The sequence below is a fragment of the Pezoporus flaviventris genome, unplaced genomic scaffold (genome assembly GCF_033815535.1).
Source record: "Pezoporus flaviventris isolate CSIRO_AGI_PZ_B2104156 unplaced genomic scaffold, CSIRO_AGI_Pfla_v1 ptg000040l, whole genome shotgun sequence".
NCBI classification, from domain to species: domain Eukaryota; kingdom Metazoa; phylum Chordata; class Aves; order Psittaciformes; family Psittacidae; genus Pezoporus; species Pezoporus flaviventris.
Window position 1 is genome coordinate 2,911,294 of NW_026892588.1, and position 24,612 is coordinate 2,935,905.

The 24,612-nt window shown below is 40.6% G+C and overlaps 2 protein-coding genes across 2 annotated transcripts; one reads left to right on the forward strand and one right to left on the reverse strand.

Annotated features, from left to right (window-relative positions):
* The first annotated feature begins 472 nt into the window (after positions 1-472).
* On the forward strand, positions 473-7,057 carry MRPS22 (mitochondrial ribosomal protein S22). Its single transcript, XM_061465445.1, has 8 exons — positions 473-613; positions 802-956; positions 1,810-1,974; positions 3,830-3,973; positions 4,467-4,550; positions 5,477-5,622; positions 6,508-6,616; positions 6,884-7,057. Exons 1-8 carry the CDS (start codon positions 505-507, stop codon positions 6,974-6,976), a joined length of 1,005 nt encoding a protein of 334 aa, XP_061321429.1. The 5' UTR covers positions 473-504; the 3' UTR covers positions 6,977-7,057.
* A 450-nt stretch (positions 7,058-7,507) lies between these two features.
* On the reverse strand, positions 7,508-24,136 carry COPB2 (COPI coat complex subunit beta 2). Its single transcript, XM_061465447.1, has 22 exons — positions 23,979-24,136; positions 22,189-22,326; positions 21,488-21,574; positions 19,595-19,721; positions 18,403-18,551; positions 17,357-17,503; positions 15,972-16,071; positions 15,700-15,842; positions 15,193-15,392; positions 14,523-14,633; positions 14,142-14,230; positions 13,954-14,060; positions 13,530-13,673; positions 12,403-12,533; positions 11,916-12,123; positions 11,602-11,712; positions 10,584-10,798; positions 10,236-10,328; positions 9,975-10,155; positions 9,781-9,849; positions 8,220-8,312; positions 7,508-7,852 (listed from the first exon to the last, which is right to left on the reverse strand). Exons 1-22 carry the CDS (start codon positions 23,979-23,981, stop codon positions 7,757-7,759), a joined length of 2,742 nt encoding a protein of 913 aa, XP_061321431.1. The 5' UTR covers positions 23,982-24,136; the 3' UTR covers positions 7,508-7,756.
* Between the last annotated feature and the right edge of the window lie 476 nt (positions 24,137-24,612).

Here is a 24,612-nt window from a genome sequence, read left to right on the forward strand (position 1 = left end):
CTCATCAGACTTACACTCGACACCCTCCACCAGCTCCATTACTCCTCTGAAGAAATGAACCCACTTATCACCTCACACGCTTTCTAGTCCCTGAGCAGTTGCTGTTTACCATTGGTTTAATTGTGGCAAGTGTGCACGCTGGCCTCAATTCCTCCTTTTCCCAAGAAGCAAGGAGACCTGCCAACCTAGAGCTCTGCTCTATCCCCTTCCCACCTGAGGAAGCAGACGGCTCCCTCTGCTCCCCATCTTGCTCCCGCTACTTGCTCTAACAGAACGAATTCCCACCTTAACCTGTCCTCACCTCCGCCTCGGCAGCGTTTTAATCACACAAACACACTGGAAGAGATTTTTCGGTTTAAAACCGCGCGGGGAGGGGCTGCGTATCTTTGCCCCTTAGGTGAGCTCCCCCCTGTGGCCCCGCTCTGACAAGACGCTGAGGTGAAGGGTGCCTCCATTTCCCGGCGCACCTCGGGGCGGCAGGAAGGGAAGGGGCGTGTGTGTAAGATGGCGGCGCTCAGCGCGTGGGTCCCCACAAGGCTGTCACGGGCGGCGCGGGCTCTATGGGGCTGTCGCGCCCGACGGGGCCTCGGGCAAGACGCGGCGGCCGCGGGCGGTACGTGAGGGAAGAAGGGATGGGAACAGGGATCCCCCACCGGGCTCTCTCATTGCAAAGGCTCTTCATGGTGATCTGAGGAGGGCGGGAGGAGGGGTGTGGGGCTGTTTTGGGTCTTCAGTGGGAGGGGGTGGTATTGCCGCAGCTTCCCGCCGGCTGGGTTAACAGAGTGTAAAATGCTCCTGCAGGAGGGACAGCCGCCAAGCCTGCCTTCACGGATGAAGCGGTTCAGAATCTGCTTTACAAAATGACAGGGCTCAACCTGCAGAAAGTGTTTAGGCCGGTGAAGAAGGAACTTAAGCCACCAACATACAAGCTGATGACAGAAGCTCAGCTGGAAGAGGTAGGCTACTCAGCTTCTTGTTGATATAAGCTTTGGATTTAGCAAAAAGCTTGTAGTGGTCCTGTAACAGTTTGTGTTTCTGCTTCCTTTAATGCTGCTGTTGAAAACATTTTGATTTCTTTACTCGTTTCCTAGAACCATAGAATCAGCTAGGTTGGAAAAGATCCTTAAGATTATCAAGTCCAACTGTTCCCCAGCACTGACAAGGCCAGCACTGCCCTGGGCAGCCTGTCCCAATGTCTGACCACAATTGTTCTTAATATCCAATCTAAACCTCCCCTGCTGCCACACTTATGCCGATACAAGCCAGGATGATGGTGGCTTCTTGGCTGCCTGGGCACAAGCTGCTCATTTTCAGCTCTGTCAATCTAAACCTTCAGGTCCTTTTCCGTGAGTTTGGAGTGGCCTCCAGCCACGTATTCACTAAGCCCGGAGCATTTAGGTTTTGTGTAAATCAGTGTTTTTCCACTTTAAATAGTCAGCTTTATTTATACAAATTCTCTTGATTTATCGTGGAATATGAAAGGAAATCAGATGCTCTTTTGTTTTCTTGAGTAACAGGTTTTCTTAATTATTCTCTTTCCCTAAACTGGTGACTGTGGCTTATGCTTTGGAGGAAATTTGCCATGATAAAATAACTGAAATACACTTGGCGTTTGCAGTAGTATATATACATTTTTTGTTTAGGAACAAACTCCACCAGTTTGCCCAAGCTACAGTCGTGGTATATTGTTCAGTTGTGATTCATCTACTTGCAGACGGAATTAGTGTCTCACTTCTCATGTTTGTCCAAAAATTGTATCTTAGCTTTTTATTTAATTGTAAAATTTAACTATTTTTTTCCTTTTCCAAGGCCACAAGAAAAGCCATTGAGGAAGCTAAAGAAAGACTAATGATGCCCCCTGTTTTGGATGAACGAGAGCCAATTGATGATGTCTTAGCAGAAGACAAATTACTTGAAGGAACTGAAACTACAAAATATATCTTTACAGATTTAACTTACTCTGTTCCACATCGTGTAAGTAACAGTGTATTCTTTCAAGACTTTATCATTCTTAATTTCAAATTAACCTTTAGATTTGAATAAAGTATCGTTCTGTTAGTTTGTAAAAAGCCTGAGGAGTTGCAAGTTCAGGCTGGTACAAGGGAATACAAAGAAATGTATTTCTAAATGTTTGTTTATGACTGATAGTGACTGACATTCCAGTACTCAAAAGCAGTCTTGGTGGGGGGCTGTGGGGTAGTTGGCTAATTATTTCAAAAGCAGATGCTTGTGATATGCTAGGCGTGCTCCTCCACACATCATAGAACCTTTCTGTGGAACTGGATTACTTACTACTGGGCATAGACCAGAAGATGGAGTTACTTCACAGCGGCAGAGGAAAGCTGAGTAAGTGATAAAGTAAATTCTCAGGAAAGCTGTGAAGAAACAGTTGTCAAATAGAATTATGGAGCATAGGGGTAAAGATTGCTTTGTTTAATGAAACATCCAGATTGTCTTAGGTGCCCTTAGTAAGAGACTGGAAAATTTCTTAAGAAGTAGTTATTATTCTCAGAAGTCTCCATGGTTCAAACATGCATATGGTGATAATACCGTGAAATGAATTGCCCAGTCTCCCAGGCTGGAGAAAGGAAGACTTGCCCCTGGTCGTAGAGGGTTGGGTTAGGGGTAGGCTAGTCAGACTTGACACCCATAAATCCACTGGCCCTGATGGCATACACCCATGCGTAGTGAGGGAGCTGGCAGATGTTGTTGCTCTGCTGCTTTCCATCATCTTTGAAAGATCATGGAGATCAGGAGAGGTGCCTGATGACTGGAGGAAGGCCAGTGTTACTCCCATCTTCAAAAAGGGCGACCCAGAAAACTGCTGGCCAGTCACCCTCCCCTCCATCCCTGGAACAGAGATGGAACAGGTCATTTTGGGGGTCATCACCAAGCATCTAGAACAAAAGAAGGTCGTCAGGAGTAGTCATCATGGATTCACCAAGGGTAAATCTTGCTAGACTAACCTAATAGCCTTTTGTGATGACATGGCAAGATGTCACCATGACAGAGGAGAGCAGTGGGTTATATCTGCCTCAATTTCGGCAAGGCTTTTGGCACTGTTTCCTGTAACATCCTCATAGGTAAGCTTTGGAAATGTGGGTTACTTGAATGGTCAGTGAGGTGGATTGAGAACTGGCTGAATGGCAGAGTTCTAAGGGTCATGATCAGGAGAGTAGAATTCATTTAAATGCCTGTAGTCAGTTGAACTACATGATCTCCAACCCGAAAGAATTGTGTGATTCTGATCTACTACACCATCTGAGAACTCTCTCCAGGTACCTGCTATTTATTCTTCTGCCTCAGTGTACTGAAAACTTCCTCATTCCAATGGACTTTCCTGTGTGCTAAATCAAATATGCTTGTGAAGAGATACAAGTGTGTTTTTTTTACTTGTATTTTTTGTTTTGCACTTGCCCTTACTTGATTCTAGCACCTACCTCTGAAACAGCTGAAAAAGTCCAAGACTCTTCCCTTCTTAGCTCAGTATGTGTTATTAAATGCATCAGTCAGGCTGGCAGCAACACTAGCTCCTTTCTCTCACTACTAGTTAGGTTATCTATGTAAACTTCACAGACTTGTAGCTCTGAGCGTGGGCGCATGCAGTTATGTCACACAGTAAAATAAAAGTGAAAATATAGCACTTGGTGAGCAGGTATCAAGGGAGAAATGATGCATCTAGCACATAGCATCAATCAACTAGAAACTGGTGTTTTTAGTGTGAGTTTAGGTAGAGAAGGACTTTGGCAAAATAAGATCTTTTTGCAATGGTTCTGGCTACAGAGAGAGCAGACTTTGGGCGATGATGCTTTTTTTACCTTCTTTTCAGGAACGTTTCATTGTTGTTAGAGAACCGAATGGTGTGTTACGCAAAGCAACTTGGGACGAGCGAGACAGAATGATACAGATATTCTTCCCACAAGAAGGGCGCAGAGTTATTCCCCCAGTGCTATTCAAGGATGAGCACCTTGGGGTAAGATCTTTGGGTCTGGAAATCGATGATTTTTATATAACTGTGCTCGGACAGTGAAGCTGTGCTAGATGGACAGAGTAACTCTGAGTAAACCAGTCTGCTGTTAGGTTTTAAGCTGTTCCAATTTTCTTTTGAACAATTGCTTATCATTGAAACTTCGTTAAAGTACTTGTAATGAAGTTTCAGGTTAGGGCAAGGTAAATACTGGGTAGGTGCAAATATTTTGTTATACCAGAAATCCACATCTAATTTGTTCTGCTTTGATGAAATCACATGTTTAATCTGAAAAATTCAGGGGAAAAGAAATCAAAGAAACATTAATACAATACCATTAAAGCAGTTCCTATAGTCTTATTCATTTTGTTTTGTGATTAAGGGGGATGCTCAGTATAAGTGTTGCCTAGAACAGAAATGTTGTGGCTGCTGTTTTGATTTTGGAGCATTGGAATGGTGTGATTCAGAATGTAGTCCTGAATTTGAACTGTTGTTTTAGACCGTATTTCAGCAAGACCGTCATGAGGATGTCCTCAACATGTGCATTGCTCAGTTTGAGCCAGATTCAGCTGACTATATCAGAGTGAGTTCACTTTCCTTTTTTTCTAGTATAAATAGCATTAATGAATAACTTAAGGGTTTGTTCTATAACCATGTCCTGGTTTCCCACAGCAGTAACCATCAGCATTATCTAGGCATCAGAGGTGCTGTTTGCATGTTCTTTTTTTCCCTGTATAGATTACCTGTTATCTTCTTTATTTTTTTTTCTTGTAGAAAAGTAACACAGTATTCTGTTTTAAGTAATTTCCACAGTATACAAAGAACTACAGATGCATGAAAATAGCCCTTACATAGTGGGGGTTTGGTATCAAACCGGAAGTTATGATAATGCCTGTAAGTGACCACAATCAGAGCTGTGCTCACTCAAGTCATGCTGACTGCTGCACTGGGATTTGAAAGAACAGGGTAGATAATAAATGATAGTGCAACTGAGAGCACTGTATTATTTTTGGCAAAGACCAGGTACAAAAAATACAATTCTAGCAGAAACCTAGCTACTGGTGAATAGATTAATCTATACTTGCCTTTAAAATGTTTATTTCTCTTTAAATTGTAGTAATTTCTCAAGGCACTAAGAATGTAACTTCTGTTAAGAGATTTTCAAGTCCCTTTTCCTCAAAGTCAAATTTCACCTCTTTGCTCCTTAAGGGAGAGATTACAACTTGACAGCAGTGAAGATTCAGAGGAGATGTCCCTCCCTTACCAGATTTTTAGCACACAGCTAGTATTTAGCTTTCTCCTAACATAAAGATGTCTACCCCTTAGTAGCAAGAATTTAGGTCATCCCAGTGTTACCTTGAATTATAACATGTATAAAGCTTTAATGTTGCCTGTTGCTTATTCCTGCACGTTAGGGAGGAAATACATAGAAACTCAGAGATGTAGAGGGGAGAAACTGTCATCCAGCTCCGGTTATGCTGATGAGAGTGAAAACTTTTCTGTGTATAGGTTCATCATCGGACGTATGATGACATTGAGAAACATGCCAAATACGACCTGCTCCGTTCAACAAGACATTTTGGAGGCATGGTATGGTATCTAGTCAACAGAAAGAAAACGGATGGCTTACTAATAGATATGATCAACAGAGACTTGTAAGTGGTGTTTTGTCACTTATCAATTCTGGTTATCTAAACAGAAAACAACAAGTACCAGTGTTTGAAAATAAAGTATTTCTGTAAGGTGTAACATGTTTTCATTTGCATGAAATCTTAGGCTACCTGTAACTTTTAGTTACATAGATGCTGAATGGAAGCACCATAGCAGCTCTGGCCAGGGCTGATCTTAAAGCCTAACAAGTTTCTTGGCTTTTAAGATTGGCACACCTTTTTCTTCCTTCTTTAACCTTCCTGTTAAAGTTGGAAGCTTTCAATAGGTGGTCAGATCTTACTTTTAAACTCAAGTATAAGAAGCAATACAGAAAAGTTCCAGTTTTAGAATCAAATTGTTAAAGGAAAAATTGAAATGTGTGGACAGTTAACATTACTGGAGTCAGGAGCATCTTTATCTACCACACACTTTGGCTAATGCTTGCATTTATGTAAAGCATCTGTTCAAGTTCTAAATGCAGCTGAGGGCTGAGGTGTCACAAGATTTCTAATACTGCATCTGTAAAACGTGCTGGTTACTGCAGTCCATGTTAGTAAGTTTCTGCAGTTGTTCTGCTAAATCCTTGCTACTGGGTAATTAATTGTATTTCACAGATTTCAGCTTAATTAAGCATCAGGCTTAAACTGCAGTATGGCTACGTTTAAGTACCTTACCTGATGAGTGTTGGTGCTCGCATGCTTCTGGTCTGCCTTCTCTTGAACAGGTTGCCTTTGCAATAGATGGGATGCCTGTTGAGCTAGATGTCCCAGTTAGCATATAGCCAGTGAAAGCAGTTTAAGAAAGCCTGTGGTGTGCAAAGTACATATTCTTTAAGTCCTCTTAAGTATTGAGGGAAAGCTAATACTACAAATGAGCCTTTATTTGTTTAGGCTGGATGATGCTACGAGTTTAATTACACTGTATCACATGCTTCATCCTGAATGTCCATCAGCAAAAGAAGCTAAGGAAGGGAAGCTTCAAGGAGTTGATCTGATCAAGGTATGCTTTTCCACTTTAAGGTTATGTAACTACATAAAGCTTCTAAAGAGCAGAAGTTGAGTTTCAGTCTAATTTCTACTTAAGAAGTGAGTAACTAGAACTGTTACACATGCTGGTTTGCTGGGGGCTTTGTGCCATTTTTAAAACTATATATAGCTGCTCTAGGATTCAGGTTGTCACTGGCTGATGTACCATGGGAATGATGAAATACCATTATTCAGGGATGCTCTTAATTGTACATTAACGTCTCTCCCGTCATGTTTGCAGGCATTTGCAAAAACTGAATCACAGAGAGAAGGCTATATACAATTGGCCCTCCAGACCTATGAAGAAACAATGGCTACTTCTACAGCTTCATGAAATTCACCTTTGTTCCTCACAAGTTTTAAGTCTGTTTATAAACATTCTCTGTACAGGATTCCACAATAAATACTTCAAACACCTTGCTGTTCTAGCACTTTTTTTACTGAAGCATGTATGTAAGAATCATTAGAGCAGCTTGTATTTGCAAAAACCCTGTGTGTTTAATTCCTCTACATGAATGTAAATGGACTCCTGAAGCTAAAGAATTGCCCACAAGTCATTTTAATTGTTGATGTTTAGGGTCTGCAGAAATTGCTTTAGTGAGGTGTCTACCACCACGTCTGTGCCTTAAGCCAGATTACTGCTGTGGTATACAGCTTAGCTAAAAGTGTCTGGAATAGTTACTGAGCTACTGTTGTTAACAGACACAAACTAAAAAGCACACTGAAGAAGTTAACAGTGTAAAGGTTAAGTGAGGTTAAAATAGTAATGATTGGCTACAGTGCCCCCATTAGAAATATTTGCAACACAAAGTACCGAAGCTCAGTTATGAATAGTAGAATTGCTAATAATGGGAGAACTCAGGAATAGAAGGGGTAAAAGGGTTTTATTGAACTGCTTAATAAGTGATTTTTCAGTATGCACTGGAGCAGGCCTACATCTTTACTTTTCAACATACTAGAGGCTGTTTTTTTTTTAGAATTCCTGGGTCCACCCTTCTTTCTACATGTACATGGTCCATTGGCAGTATAAAAAAAAAATTAACTTGGAGCACACAACCCTTAAATCTTCATTTCCTTGTCTGGAGTAATGGATTTGGTTATTTAAATAGTATGTTCACTCATCTAAGATCTCTTCATCCAGATTGATATCTGTGGTATCAATATCCTCCAAGTCCAAGTTATCCAAGTCATCTTCCAAGTCAAGGAGGGTCTAGGAAAACAGAAGTCTAGATTAAGTAGATGCTAATATGGTTACATGTTTTCCAGCTTGTACCGTGTATTCACATGTTCTGCAGAATACCAAACTGAGGCAGTTGGATGGAACAGAAGCTGTAGAGGGAAGCTGCCTTCTTGATAAGAAGGCAGCTCAGAGATGTAACTTTCCACCATGTTCTGACCAACTGTTACTGTGTACAGCTTCTGCATAGAACAGGAAGGGATTATACACTGTACTTGTCCCAAGCTGGCTGGGTCTGTTAGTGTACAGAGTGACATTTTCCAGGTGTAATCACATTATCAGTTGGAGTGTTTTATGTAAAATGAGTTTAGTGCTTGCTCATGAAAAAAGATCTTGGTACCTTTTGGTCGTTTGTTGGAAGTAGATCAGAACTCTGTAAAACCGTCTTCATCACATCTTGTTTAGGAGATGGAGCTGGTTCTTCAGCCTTCCTCTAATGAAAAAGACATTCCTTAAGTTCTTTTAAGAAAAGCAAGACAAGAGCAGCAGACCTATAACCTCCCCTCCTGCTGTGGTTCTTTTTCAGAGATTCCCACAGTAATTCCTGAACCACTTCTTCACAGCCCTTAAGCATTCTAGTCCTCACTCCAGTAGAGACTACTGCTTCCCCACTTAAGTTTATTTAAAGCAGTTGATGATGGGACTGATACAATGAAAACAACCTTCAGAAGCCACCAGTTAAATTACAAATACTGAAGTGCTGTTAGAAAGCATAGTGATCTTCAAGGTCCTCAGCAGGAAAGAGACAAGGCTATTTGAGACTGTCAGGGCAGTTTTAGCAAAGGCAGTCAATACTGGTACTGTGGCTGGTCTTTGTGTTCCATGCCCTGTAGCAGTTTAACACTTACCCTTCTCTCTTCACTGCTGCACAAGTTTTATCTTAACATAAGTGATCAACAATGGTAGTATTCAATTAGCTGTACTTAGGTTCATTAACTCCCACAAAGCTTCCCATATTCAGCCTCAGCTGTAAGAGAGACCTGCTGTTTTAAGGACTTCCATGCAATCATTAGTTGAATGCAAAGATATTCTGACATCAGTGGTCCTGTTTTCAGCTTCTAATGCAAACTAGCTCCAATCTGCTTTAGACAACTTGTGCAATGCTATTTCTGTATATTTTTTAACAAATGTGCACACAAGTTTGATCGTGCTGTAGTGATTACTTGTTGTGCGTGATACAGAAACACAGTCACTAAAGGCGAGTCAGCTTATAACTACAGTTAGCTCAAGTCAGCTAACTTCTCTGAACTGTCACTCAAGGTTTGTAGCACATCGCCTGTGAGGAAAAAAATGGAGACAGAATGGAGAGTTGTGACTTCCTGTTTCTCTCTCTGTTTCAACTGCAGTTCTTTTAGAAGTTTATAGCCTCAAATAGCTGTGCCAACACCGGTGTCTTTAACAAGCTCTCACATTCTGATTTTCATGTTCAAATGTAAAGTACACTTGAGATGACATTCCTAGGCAGTAAGATACGGAATAGTCTTATTCCATAACCACACACTAGCAAATAACATTAAACATTTTTAATTCCTGTAATATGCAAGAGTGCTCACGTTCCAACTACTGAGCTTTTAGAAAGCTAGCAGCAGGGGAAGCAGCATTTGAATGTGCAACTGAAACTGGTTTTCTGCAGGGTAAGTTCAGTGGTAAGATGCTGTGATTACACACACTAACAAAAGATGGCGCAAGTAACCACACAAAAAACTGCAGTCAAGAAGTCATCAGTAGTTAAAGTAGACTAAGAGCCTGAAACAAAAGAACACAGAAGTCAGCTGCAGTGCTTACAGTCAAACCACTAAGAGCAATGATTTGTTCATTAGGGGCACAATATTCTCCAGGGCACATGTTACCGTACAACAGCAAAGTTGTTCTTTCTTTGAATACTTAGTAGTAACACTGACCTCAGATGCCATTACTCCAGAAGGCTGAAATCCTTTTGCTTCTTCAAGTAAGTTTCTTTCTTCATTTGGCTACAAGAAAACCAAAACACAGCTTCATGGAGTGTCTGAGTGGTTGCACTGACCTGCTTAAAGCTGCTTTTACACAGCACCAAGTATTGCTCTTCTAGAGACAAGAACTCCCATTTCTTACTCACAGTGACAAGGGGATATTCCCTGGCTGGCCGCAAGTCAGCAAGACTTTGTTTAACGTATTCCTCAGCAACAAAAGCTTCCTTTAGTCCAGGGAAAAGATTCTCATACTCTGTAGGATCAGCAAGGGACTCCGCAGCTTTCTGATTGACTTTAGAGAGATTCTCCCGCCACAGTTTAACCACCCTGGAGATGCAAACAGTCTCTGTTACATACAGCTAGCTTGGACAATACTATTAATGCTCTGCATGTGCTTTAGAAGTTACCTTGAAACTTGGCTTGGTAAATATGTCCGTGCAAGAAAAGCAGCTTCTGGGAGACGGCCGGTTTTAATCAGGAGTTCCAAACAGGAGTCGAGCCTAGAAGGTTTTAAAATGTGATTTTTACAGACTTCTTTTTTATGTAAGATTACCTCTTTATCCTATTAAAGTGCTTTCCATTCAGGTTTTTAAAGTCGCAGCTGCCACAAAATAGCATCGGCTTCTCTGTACCTGCTACAATCTTTCTCCATCAAGTCTTAAGTTAGCTGTAGCTAACAATGTAAAGAATCTAGGAGGTTCTTTGTACTTGGGAAAGCAGAACATACCTAGCTTCATCTCTTGCTTGCTACTTACTTTCCCTGCAGGAAGTAGCTCATAAACGCCACATTATTCTTGCCATCCTTTTCAGCTCCTTCAGCTAACTTATTCACCATGTTAGCGTTTCCTGAAGCTGTAGCCAGGAGCAGCAGTCCTCCGTAGTCTTGTGCATGGTGGAGACACTCCTGGGCTAAGCCAAACTGGCATTTACTAATGGCAAGCTCAGCAAGTTGTTTCCATTTCTGTTCCGACTAATGGTACAAAAAAGGGAGAGGGAGGGCAGGAAAGAGAGACAAAAAATAACCCTCACACTTCTGAGCAGCATTTAAAGATTTTTCAGAGCATCCACCATTAAAATGTAAGTTTACTTGTGAAGGTGCTACATCCCACCGTTAAACTTGTCTTCCCTTTCAGATACCATGTTTACTGCAGCTTCACAACATGATATAGCAAGTTTTATCATTACACAGCTATAACATTACACCAAATAAATACTTTTTCATTAAGCATGGAGGGAGGAGGTAGGAATAACTTAGGCAATTTAAACAGTAACAACTCCTAAGTTAAGCTTCAGAATATAAGAAAGGCATTTGTGTCTGTAACTAAGTTAACATGCTTTATCACTTAACTTTATTGGCTTACAACACAAACAGAGATCAACCCTCTGAATAAGAGCTATCGGACAAATCTCTGCCTGTCAGCCTTCCCAGTGCTTCAGTGTAAGTCTGTCAAGGCTGGAACAATGGCCTAGAGGCTTTCAGTCCTGTCACTCCTCCTCTCACTGTTAAATACTGAAGATTAAGGCCTGGTTCACATTTTGTTTTCTCCAGAAGTTCCTGTAGTTTTCTGAGCAACCATTTCTTCTGCCTCCATCCCACAGCTCAAATCACTCTGATTTACAGACAGAAGAGCTTCACTGAGGAAAGTTGGAGGCATTTATACAGTGTTCAAGGAGCAGTACTGCATCCCCACATAAATTTGTCTTTTCTTACAAGGCCTCTTCAGATTCATAATACTCAGAACTAGTATGAATCACCAAATTCAGTATGTTTACCTCTGCTTCCACTGCAAGCTGGTATGCTATTTTTAATTCTCCAAGCTGAAGAGCAAGTTCAAAACGATGCTCTGGATCTGTGGACACTGCAAGAGCTTGTTGCTTAAAGCCCTAAAACCAAAATTAGACAGTTAAGGCTCAAACAGATGTTTTAACAAAAACCCTCTAACGGAAGGTCACAGTATTCTCAAACATATCATTAACCAAAGTTTATGCTTACAGCTAACATAACTGGGATTGCTTAACAAATTCAATTAGAAATACGAATAAACCCATTTTTTAAGTTTTTGATAACCAAGAAGTAGATTTCTTGCCTGTTTTTCAAGAAAATGTGCAACTCTGGTTCTCTGTTCTTTTGGAATGGTGGGAAGGACTTTGTCAGCCATACTGAAATCTCTTCTCATCACAGCCGTTTGATACTCAAGCACCGAGACCAGCAAAGAGTAGCTAACAATGTTTAGCTCTTTATCACCCAAATAAAGTCTGTTGTCCTTAGGGATATACCCCAAAAGATACATTGTTCTGAAACAAAACAAAGAATATTCATCTTGAATAGATCCACTACCAAACAATCTCTAGAAAAAAAAAAAATCTAGTAGCTCTTTGATAGCAAGAATACTCACATAAAAAGGTTCATATATACATATACTACCACCTAACACAGCTGTCTCCCTCCACAATCCCATTACCACTACACATTAGCATGACACATAAGAAAGAGTATTAATACACAACACAGGTTCACCCAACTTTGTTGAGAGAACCTTTAACAATTGCTTACATCCCGAAGCAGCAACTCACCTGTCTAAGTGGGCAATGGTGACAATTTCTCCTCCAACATAGTAGTTGAGTCTGTTCACAGAACTGGTGTAAATAAAGCAGTCGCCTACCCACAAGCCTGTTTTCACAATCTCCTGGATCTCACCAAGAACCTGCAAATTAAGTTAATTTAATTAGATAAATAAAAAGGGACTTTAGACAGCAGTAAGACTACTGCACTTTCAAATTGAATTTAATATTCTATACTTATCAGTTGCAAAATTAAGTTTAGATACAGATTAGAAGTATATAAATGCTTTTAGTTTTACACAAATGCTGTAAACATAAGAGATCTCTAATTCATAACTAAGCCAATTATAAATCTAGGAAGCAAGCACCAAGCTAAGCATTAAGCAACATAATCGAAGACCATTTTCCTTCTGAAATATTTTGCTGACATTTCACAGCACGATTTTTTTTTTTTCCCACTTCTCAAATTTCAGTAACATTTCAAAATGTGAAAATTGCAGAGAAAGTTTAAGCTGTGGAAACATGGTACCCAAACGTGTTGTAGAAATAACCTTTATAACTCTGTGAGAAGAGTAAACAGATGTCCAGTGAGAAATGCAGGCACAAAGGTCTGTCATACTGGTATTCAAACAGGGATGCTCTCACCAAGGGACCAAAGTCAAATGATAAACAGTGTTCCTCAGGCACATGTGTACCATGTGGTACTTGGTGTTTTAGAAACTAGAATTTATTAGGACTATGGTAAGGACTAAATTTGCTTCCATGACAGAATCACAGACTGGTTTGGGCTGGAAGTGACCTGAAGATCATCTACTTCCAAACCCCTGCCCTGGGCAGGGACACCTTTCACTAGACCAAGTTCTTCCAAGTCCTGTCCAACCTGAACACTGCCACGGATGGAGCATTTACCACTTCTCTGGGCAGCCTCTGCCAGTGCCTCACCACCCTCACTGTGAAGAGCTTCTTCCTTTCACCTAACCTGAACTTCCTCTGTTTAAGTTTAAACACATAACCCCTTGTCTTATTACTATAGTCCCTGATGAAGAGTCTTTCTCCAGCATCCTTCCTTGTAGGCCCCCTTCAGATACCGGAAGGCTGCTCTAATCCTATTCCATTTTTTTTTTTAAAACAGAAGGTACCTCAAAAGCATCTTCAATTCCATCTTCAGTGACACCTTCATGTGTTTCCTGGGCTGCTGCAACTTTTTCTGATAGGTATTTCAGAATGAAGAATGACTCTTCTGTAGCAATGCAGACGAGCTCACCCGAGTCAGACCAGAAAATCTGCATCATCAGAATCAACAACAGCACTGGTTTAGAGACTCCAGGTTAAGAAAGGAGGACGTATGAATTAAAATATACTGCATCTAACAAAAGCTTTACAACCCCAGAAGCCAACACATACAGGGATTATTGTCCCTTTCTGCTACATGACCAAGAAATTGAAGTTATTACTTCCATCATTAGCTTGGCTTCAATCAAGAAAAATGAGCAATCTAGTAAAAAACAAGGCAATCAGTAAACACAGAGAGGTGAGTATCTTCAGTCATGTCTAGAAACTCACGTGTTTGGGCTGAATTTCAATCCTGCGAATCAATTCTGTGTTTTCCCAATCATAGAATGCCAAGCCATTAACAGATCTGACTCCCAACAGGAAGCCACCATAGATGCCTGCAAGAAAATAAAGGTGGAAGAAATCCACACTGTACAAAAACCACACCAACATATCTATATTGAAAGGTAAATTCCTACCTTCTGCTCCAAAATCAGGTTTGAATGACTTCTTCTCTTTGAAGTTTTTAAATATCTTTACAACACTGTTGCTCTCCCTGATTGCGTACCTAAAGAGAGATTGCATTGTAAAAGAAATAAACAAAACAAACCACACAACCCCAGGCACCATTCAGCTTCCAAAGCAGTGAATTACTGCAATTATAAGCTGCTACAAAACAACTGCATTTAATTTATCTTCAGTAATTAGCAAAGTGCTGGAAATAAAATTTTAAGTAGGAAAGTTACTGAGAATTCATTATCCACACAGGTTTTAGTCTTCAGGCCAGGGTGGTTTGTACAACCTAAACACTAACAGCAGCAAGTTAAGGTAATACAAACATGAGCATCTGCAACACTTACTCTGAAGAATCATGTGCCCACACAAACTCCTGTGCAGAACCAAAGCTCTTGTTTCTCAAAGCCATTGCTGTGTAGATGATGTATTCACCATCACCGCACACTACTACAAACCTAGAGCACAAGACAGATTCATTTGTTAGATACCTGTGTTCAGTTCAATAGGCATAATCAAGTAGATAAATGATTTTAAAAGTCAAAGGCCCCTAGCCCAATATAATCACTGCTCATGCAGACACAATAAAAGAACTTTGTATATTGCAGAAATGACACAGAACTGGATTTGCTCTGCAGCATATTGCCACTTCCTATTCCCTCTTGTCTCCACTGAGCAGTTCTTGTACCTTGGATCCCTTTACCTTTTCTTTTAATTTATCTGTTAACAAAAGACAATTCAAGAGAAATGAGAAAAGGATGTGGTTCGCTGCTATTACCTCATACATTTTGTTTGCATGCTTCTTCCTCTACCTACAGTGTCCAACTTGTCTGTTCAAGTGGTGAGCTCTTACAGGTGAAGCCCATTATCCTGATGTTACAGTGCCTGGGACTGACACACCTCTTTCACCAGCCACCAGCACACATGCAACTAATATCTTTCATTCAAAAAAGTTTTCAATATGAAAGAAAAAAGGAATCATAAATGTCAAAAGTACTTTGTTCTTAAATCTATTACCTTCCATTGGGGTTGTGCTGAATTGTCTGAGGATAGATTTCACAGCTCCCCATGTCCTTTACAGCCAGTGGCAATCTTTCTCCATCTTTGATTTCAGCATCGCCCATAGCTTTCAAGTTGGCCTGTTGGACTTCTGAATGTTTAGCCCAAATAATTTTTCCATTTGCATCCATGGACATGGCAGGTTCTTCGCGACCAAGCTAAGAAGTGTAGCATAACAACTGAGCATATGCAGAAAATACATTGAGTTTCTTTTCAGCTGAACACATGTACACAGAACAGTTTGGGTTGGAAGGGACCTTAAGATCATCTAGTTCCAAGCCCTCGCCAAGGACTCCTCACCCTAGACCATGTCACCCAGTCTAGTGAAACGACATGCCTCTGTCTGAAAATGCAAAGTAAAATGCCAAATTTCCCTGGTTTACGTATCACCAAAACAGAAATCCCTTGCTCTATACACAGGACAGTGATGAATCACCATTTCTCATTTAAAATCATTAACTGTACCTTAACAATAATGCTGCCTTCGTCATACCCCAATGCCACATTATTGGATCCTCTTAAACTGGCCACACACCACACTCTCTCCATGCCATAGTTGAGGGTACTTTCCAGGCGGTAAGTGCTTGAATGCCAAATGCGCACAGTTCCTAGAGGAAAAGGAAACACATGCCTTTTATTGCCCAGTGCGAGGGCAGAAGGTGTGAAGCCACACCACAAGTAGAGTACTCCCTTAATTTCCTCCCCTATCCTTTATGTAACAGAAAATACAAAATTACCATCTTCTGAGCCTGTGATAATGATAGGCAATTCAGGATGGAAGCTGACACACGACACATTCTGAGCATGTCCTTCTAGTGTCTGCACACAGGTTTTATTCTGGAAAGAATAGGAAGCACAGGTAAAGATGATAAACACGTCACTAATTTTTACCTTCCATTTCTTGAAAGAGAAGTAAAGGTCTCCCCCCCAAATCTAAAGTTTACCTGAAAACCTATTGCTCTAGATCTCTTCCAATAACATTTATTTCCACGATGTTCAAACAATAGCATGAATATATTAAAAACTATGATTGTATTAATTTCTCCTCCCCAGAAGAAAATACTAATTTCCCTTGGCACTGTTGTTTTTCTCTATTTTTAGATGTGTTTCTACCTAGAAGATATGCTTTCTCAGAGCTACGTAGCACAACAGATTAAAGGAAGACAGAAAGCTGAGTTTGCTGCCAAAAAAACAACAAAAGGGCAAAACATCTATCTGAATCTAACTACAGGTGAAGACACATCTAATATTGTCTTTTTGAGACTATTTATTCACACTGTCATGAAAGGAAGGCCTATTCTGCTTGAGACAACTCTGATTAGACAACATGATGTCTACAACTGTAGACGGTGGCAAAACTGAAGCATCATTATGCAAAAGTCATTATTGTACTGCATACTTGAACGGCAGCAGCTTTACCTTCCAAACTTGGGTTTACTCTAGGGCAACATGGTTTAGCAGCCAGAAAGTACTACTAACAAACTTTCTCTTGCCCTTCTGGCCCTTCATGCACTTATGCACAGGAAGAACTTAAAGAGTTTCAAGTTCCAGTAACAGAATTGAATCCCTGGATCCAACCTCCCTTTCTTGTAAGGCACTCAAACAAGTCACCTCATGACCCCTGCAACCTGCCAATGTACATGCATGTCTCTGCATGCACGTGTGCCTACGAACGTGCACAGAATGAAAAAGGAGACGAAAGGGAACCAAGAAAACGGAGGAAAAAAAAAAAGGATGGAAAGAGCAGATACATTAATGAAATTTACACCTGAACATAGAAGAGGAGCAATTTAATCCACCAAAGAAAGAAGTTCAAAAGGCACAATTACTGCATTAGAAGAAAAATCCCTAATGTTAATAATGGCAACCTTATTTCAGATTTAATTCTTCAAATTAATTTTGAAGTTATTTAAATGCACAGCAGCTTTTCTCAAGGGTTAATATTTTTTCTTTTTATTTACATACAAGTCATTAAATATTTCATCCCCACTTTCTTCTTTCCAAGGAAAAACGAGGCAAAATCTGTTTGTCCGTTCAAATACTTTCCCTCTTTCTCTGTTTCTTCACTAATGGTTTTGCTTTGACAGTCTGTATAAAAGGTTATGAAAGGGTGAAGACATACCTGGTAGTCCCAGATCTTAACCAACCGGTCATCTGCACCTGAAATGAGGTATGGCTTGTCTCCTCCACTGTAATAGTCAATGCAGTTCACTCCTTTCTCATGGCCTTCCAAGGTAAAGTTAGGTGAAGAAGAGCCAAGCTGCCAGACCTGCCCAGAAAAAAAGTGCATGTAGTTCTTAAATCTTTGGCATTCAGGCCAACCTTGCCAAACACAGCAGGTATTCAGATGTACTACTTCCAAAAGACACAGTTGTTTTCCTAAGTGAGGAACCCAAACAACTGGTTATCAAACAACCAATCCTTCTCCCACCATGGACAAAAAAACCACATTGTGCTCACCTCAAAATAACATAAAATCATATAAGACACTGCTTGTTAGAAGTAGTAACTATTTACGAAATTGACTAATAGACACAGAAAAAGCAATTAACAATTTGTGCATACACAGGTTGCCCCCAACTGGGTCCTGAATTGTGTTCTTTCCAGTTACATTAAATCAATGACAAATCTCATGCTAAATGAGGACTCAATTGATCAAGTCCAGTTGTAGATACACTGCTATTTCCCCATGATTATCACGTCAAATCAACATTTATAAACACCTCATCTCAGCATCTGAGAATATATGAAATGATACCTGGCCAACATACTGGGAATTTCTAGGGAAAGTGAGGAAGTCTCACTGCTCAGACATCTCTAAACCTATAGTTCTAGATACTTAAATACAGTTTCACAGCAAGTGAGACTCATCAGGGTCTACCATGAGAAGGCTAAATACACCTTTGTAAACAATTCAATAAACAGACCAAAGCATGAAAAAAAACACCTTTTACATAGCAGTTAAGATGCTTTGCTGAATCATTTAGTAGGTGCACAGAAACCTGACCAACATTCAGGTCTTTGTTCAGGAAAAATTCTATTATTGCACCTTCTTTTAAGAATTCTGACCCACTGTCCATACATTATTATTGGTTTGTGTTCTCTGATATTTACTTACTGATGAAAAAGAAAACCCCCAAACCAAAAACCAAGTTACAGTTTCTCTACCTTGATTGTCCTGTCCAAAGAGGCACTGGCAAACTGATTATTGTCTTTTGGGTTTATGACAATTTGCATGACATAATGGGTGTGTCCTTCAAACACCTGAGAACAAGACCATTTTTTATCCCAGTCCCAGAGTTTAATGAGCATGTCATCTGAAAAAGAGATAAAAACCAACAGCCAAGCTTTGGTTAGTTTAATATATTCCAATACTTATCTTCTTCAGCTACAGAATCCTTAACGCATTAAAAGGCTCACTCATCCCTGCCCCCTTGAAAGGGGGCGTTACTAATACCCCATGTATTTTTCACCTGTAAGATTTCTAGTCCCTCCTTGCAGGAGGGCCACAGGGAGTACAAGTTTCTCAAATAGATTGTCCAGTAAAATAGTGATAAAACTAAATAAGCAATACATCTATCTTATAAACAGGAGATTAAGAAAGAATATTTAGTTATTGAATTATTAATCTTAAAATACTGGGCAGATATTCAGGAATTCAACCTGTGCTTTGTTGTGCAGCACCTACTCTGATGAGCATTAAGGAATAGGAAGCAGAGACAAACAAGCTTTCTAGCACCTTTATTTGAAGTGTAAATATATTAGCTTCAACTATATGGTGCTTCTGATTCACAAGGTTCTCTGCATTCTTGCAGAGCTCTGACTGTATTAGTAATGTTTCCAGGAATGAAAAGGCCTGAGTCACATGATGCAGATGTTCTTGGGCAAGATTTATTGGGATACTGTGATCTTTCAATCACGCATCATATCAATCACCTCAAATAAGATAGCTCAATAGTTCTTGGGGATGAAAGATGCAAGTTACCTGCTGCTGCAAGTCACATGGCCAGCTGAAAACACAATCCAAACCTTTATGTAATTTCTTTTTTAAGCAGAACTTCAGCGCAGCAGACTCTCAAATAATTAGCACAGATATTAAGCAACAGGGTTCTTCAGTCTTCCCTGACAACAACATAAACTATTACATTTTAAGTTATAGGTACAGATGATATCCCATTAAAAAAAACATGAATGCATCTGGCAAACAAATAACAAAGTGATAACTGTCACATTTTCTACTTGCTCAAGGATTCCTGTTTCAGCAGAAAGAGGAAAAAACATGCAACCCCTCACTAGACAGATAACAAAAGCCTAAATATAGCTGGTTAACAGATATATAAATATACCAAAGAACTCTTACCACTGCTTGTCAATATGAAAGGCTGCGTGGGATGCACTGCAATACAACGAATGTAATCTGAATGGGCCTCAAACATGTGAACTCTTTCCAAGGTGTTATAATTGAAAACTCTGATTTGCATGTCATCCTGTGAAAGGGAAGAAAAACCACCTTTAAACAGGAGTCTGTATAATACACCTTATGTTCAATGCAGGGCAGCTATAAACCAATATATTCTACCATTGAAGAGCCTCTAACAACAAAATGGTTAAGAAAATGTGTATTGTGTACACTGCTAATAATACAAAGCATACTTTGATTCAGAAATCTATAAACTACCCAACCCTATTCCAGGACATTGATAAAACTGAAAAAACTTCACCTAAATTTTCAATTCTAAAAGGCCTATTAAAAAAAATAATTTGATTTAAAATTACGGAAAAGTGCAAAAATGCTTTTAGAATTATTAATGCTTAATATCAAAACAAAGTCCTCCAACATAAAATTTACAGTTTAATACTGTGGGGCCAGAAGGAAAGAAGTTGCAGCTCCAAGTCTTGTGGAAAGAAGATTTCAACTTTATTTTCTCAAGTTGAGCTTTATTTGGGGGGGGGGGGGGGGGGGAGGGGTGGTGGTGAGGACTGGATATAATTTTATGTCTGATACAGTATTATTACAAGCAGTACTCCCAAACCTTTAAAATACGAATAAAACTGGAGAACAATCTGACAAGGAATAAAACACCAGGTAAAACTTCTGTTTTACCACATGACCATGACTTACAAGGCCATCGAAGTAAATGCAACTTTGTGATAAACTCTACATTACTTGTTTTATCCAAAGCATTTACTTATTCTCTTTCACACGCATGCCTGTTTAAGCGGCAACATCTACAGAAAACACTCGTCAGAACAGCACAAAAGGAAAATTATGTTCTTTTGAGACCAGCCCATCAGTATAACTAACATGGAACACACAGAACAAGCAATGACTGATGTCACTGTTTCATAGTCACTAAGACTCAGCCAGCCCTGTTGCTGAGAGCAGCTGTCTTGCCCTTTCCTTACCGCTTCTTGCTACAGCGGTGCGGCCTCCCTTGGGAAGGTGAGGACAAATACAGCTGCACACCGAATCAGATCAAGAAACTGATAAAAAATAAAAATGGGTCTAAATTTCATCAGTTTCTAATCCAGTTCCCATGCAGATATTTGAACTCATGTGATGCCAAAGGGGCAGTGTTGTACTTCTTGGGAAGCAGTGCTAACTTATGCATTCCTGAAGTAACTGCAGCACAGCAGCATAAGACAATGAAATGACAGCAATTTTTTTTTACTCTGTGTCTAAGGCAGAAGACAAGAAACAAATTAGAGATGACAATTTTATGCATTACCTCAATTCAGACAAAACCCACTCATTCCATCAAGGAAGATGTGTTACCAAGATTAGAATAAAACTATTCCACTCAAGGCAGACTCATGGAATAAAAGCAGAGGATTTTTCTAGGGGTAAGTATAACTAAGAAAAAAATATTTTCTATACTACCAAGAACAAAAGTAGAAAGAAACTTCTAAGTCATCTTATCCAGGATAGTCAACAGTTTCATCTTAGTTGATGAAGCACTAATATTAAGTCAAAATTGAGTACTGAGTGTGTTCCAGTAACAGTCAGACCTAGATCTAACTTGCACTACATGCAGAATTAGCTGACAAAAAAGGCTGCCCTCCTTTCAAACAGAAAATTTAAGTTTCTAAGTTTACTTCAAGAGCAGAATTTTGGGGAAAGAGTAGCAAAATACTCCTTTCTTTTCTACAAATTCTTATCAAATCATATTATTATGTGGTCTACAAAGGAACAGCATGAAAATAAACTGGAGAAAGTACTCCATATGGAAATCACAAGACAGCAATAGCTTACAGCTCCTGTAACAACCCAGTTCTTCCTTGCCACAAATTTGGCAGCTCTCACTGGTAGGTCACACACTTCAAACGTCTTCACCAGAGTCTAAAAATAAAAAGAACAAGTTCATAGCACTGGAGAAAATATCAGATTTGATATGTTTGGGGTTTTTACTATGTTTTATTATGTTGCATTTGGCTACTCTCCAGGAATCCTGTAACATTACATGCTCGCTTTTCAAAAGGAACACACCTTTCCAAAAAAGGAGGTACTTGCCTCTTCTGTTCTTTTAACATCTTTATGCTCTCCATTCATTCTTAACTCAAACCCACCTCTGAATGGTTCTGGAGCTGCTGCTCAATTTCAACTATACTTGATAGAGAAAGGTCTAAGAGTTACTACAGCCTTCACAAATACAGATGGCAGGGACAAGCCAGAGACACCTAACCTTTCAGAAGGAAAGGCATTCATTTGCAAGGAATCCACAAAGGAGATAAATCTTGTAAAGTAAATTTTTAGGAAAGAAAACATAACTAAAGTCACAGCTAAAGATATTCCTTGTCTACTATTACAGTCACTTTTGCAGTAAGACACTGGAGACTGTAGTCAATTAGCAACAGCGATTTAAGAATCTTCTTGTGTATCTAGTATTGAAAATTAGAATTGATACATCTGTCAGTTATGAAGGCTTCATAATATGGGAAAACCAAAATCATCACCTGTGTTTCATGGTTCCAAACACAGACACTGCCATTGTAAAGGCTAGCCAACATCCATGGTTCCGTGGGATGCAAGTCTACACTCTTCACCCGGTCAGACCGAGCTGTTAGCTTCCGTTTTATATCAAGTCGGAGAGGCTAGAGGGGGATAGAATTGAGAATATCAGGTTATCCCCCCCCCCCCCCCCAAAACTGGCAGAGAAATATGATGGAGGAAGGAAAGCTGAAGTTAAACCTTAAAATAAAAGGACTCAATCCTCCTTTTCAAGAAGACAGATTCTTTTCTATCCATCTGCTTATTTGGTTTTTGTAGGGGTTTCTGGAACATCACATCCCCACTAATGGCAATGAGTCAATTTAATTCACTTTTGTGAAATTCAGAATTTTTTCATCTTGTATAAAGTATCTTCATCACAGCCAAAACAGAAGAATACACTGCACATCTTTCCTGTGTCCCTCAAGTACCAAAGCAAAGAGAATTCACTTCTGATACAACCGATAGAAAAATCAGTATTTCTCCTGCTTCACCTGAAAAACAGGTGGAAAAGCCACTTATCACAAGCTAACACAACATCTGCCCATCATAAACTTATTTCTATAATTCCAATATTAAGTTTCAGAATGCAACCTACATTGTAAACACTGCAGAAGGGAAAGTTTTAAGTCCTTCCCTTATAAAGAAGGCTTTCACTTTCATCACTGGCAACGTCAGCTGAAGTATTTTAAAGACATGAAGTACTGCAAAGTGGTTTTCTAAAATATTTAAGGTATTATAGATTCATTTAGACACTCAAAGACTGTTATGCTCACTTAATGCTGCCAGCATTTTAGCTCGGAGAACTTAATGGGTAGTATCTGACCAGAGCGCTGTGCATTTTTAGTGGTGGAATAAACTTAGTAAAAACTGCGGTTATGTATGTTAAATATTGAAAGGAGAAAAAGATACCTAATTGTCATGTTGCATCTGTAATTTATGAACATGGCATCTGAAATCCGAATCGTTGACAAGGTCTTGTAGTGACAGGACACAGGGAATGTTTTTAAACTGACAGAGGGGAGACTGAGATCAGACATTAGGAAGAAGTTCTTCCCTGTGTGGGGAATGAGCCATTGGCACTGGTTGCCCAGAGAAGCTGTGGCTGCCCCATCCCTGGCAGTGTTCGAGGACAGGTTGGACGTGGTTTGGAGCAACTTGCTCTAGTGGAAGGCGTCCCTGCCTGTGACAAGGGGCTGGAGCTTTAAGGTCCCTTCCAACTAAAATCATTCTTGACAGTAGAGAATGAACTTGTGGTTTACTTCTCCTGCCATACATACTAGAAAAGGAGGCAAGGTAATCACACATGATTCTGCGCTTATCCTTGAAACTTATTATTAAGGATCAAACTACTGCTGACCTAAGAGGTTAACTGCAACACGTACTCAAAGCACTTTTACACCCGTTAGGGCAGCTTGATGAATACCCTACTAGTAACATAGCGCAAGAGATTTGCTCTGCGAGTTCAACCATAGGATATTGGAGGACTTTCGAATACTTTCTTCTTATTGAGCCCTGTAACTTAAACCACAGAACAGCACCACAGGTTCTTCAGGTACTACGGGAAGAGGGAAGCCTGTGTCAAAGGGCCTGTCCTGCCCAGAGCTAAGCCCAGCTCCCTCAGGCAGGTCCCCGACACCTCCAGGCCCGGCTCGACACCGGCCCTGGCACCCTCCGAAGCCTCCTCACTTCCCATTCCCCTCACGGGCCTGGCTCCATGTCCACCTTCCGCCTCTCCTCACGGTCCCGCACTCACCATGGCCCCGCGTCCGCGCCGCCCGCCGAGGTGTCGCTGCGGACCGGTTAACTCCAAGCCGACGACGTGGAGCTTCCGGGCCCGCCGCTATCGCGAGAGCCACAGCGGGAGCCCCCTGTCCTCGCGAGATAAAAGCGACCCCGCGGGATGCCGGGTTATGTAGGCCACGGCTGCCCCTTAGCTGTGCTTGCAGGGCATTCTGGGAGTTGTAGTTTTGGCGCGTGGGAGCGGTGAGGGGGTCTGTGAGGGATTCGGTGGGACGGCCTTTACTTTCCCTATGCATGGAGATTGGTGCGACCTCAGGCCTCCCGGTTGGGTAGTTAATGGTCCTGATGTGGCAATTAATGGTGATGGTGATGAGGATGAGCAGCCCTGCACAGTTGTGAGTGACCAAAGGAAGAGACTCTCACAGCCCTTGCCTGCGCAGTGTGGTGTCTCAGTGTGCACCATGATGACTGCGCTGGTGAGAGGGGTCAGGCCGTCAGTGGAGAGTGTGACAGGGCCCTGAACTAAACCCCGGGAAGGAGCCTGGCTTGCCTCTCACTCAGTAGGAAAGACACGAGCCTGAAGGCTGTGTGGATGTGAAAGGATGTGTTTTTCTTCTTAATCTACCTGTCAGCAAAAGGTCCTGCAA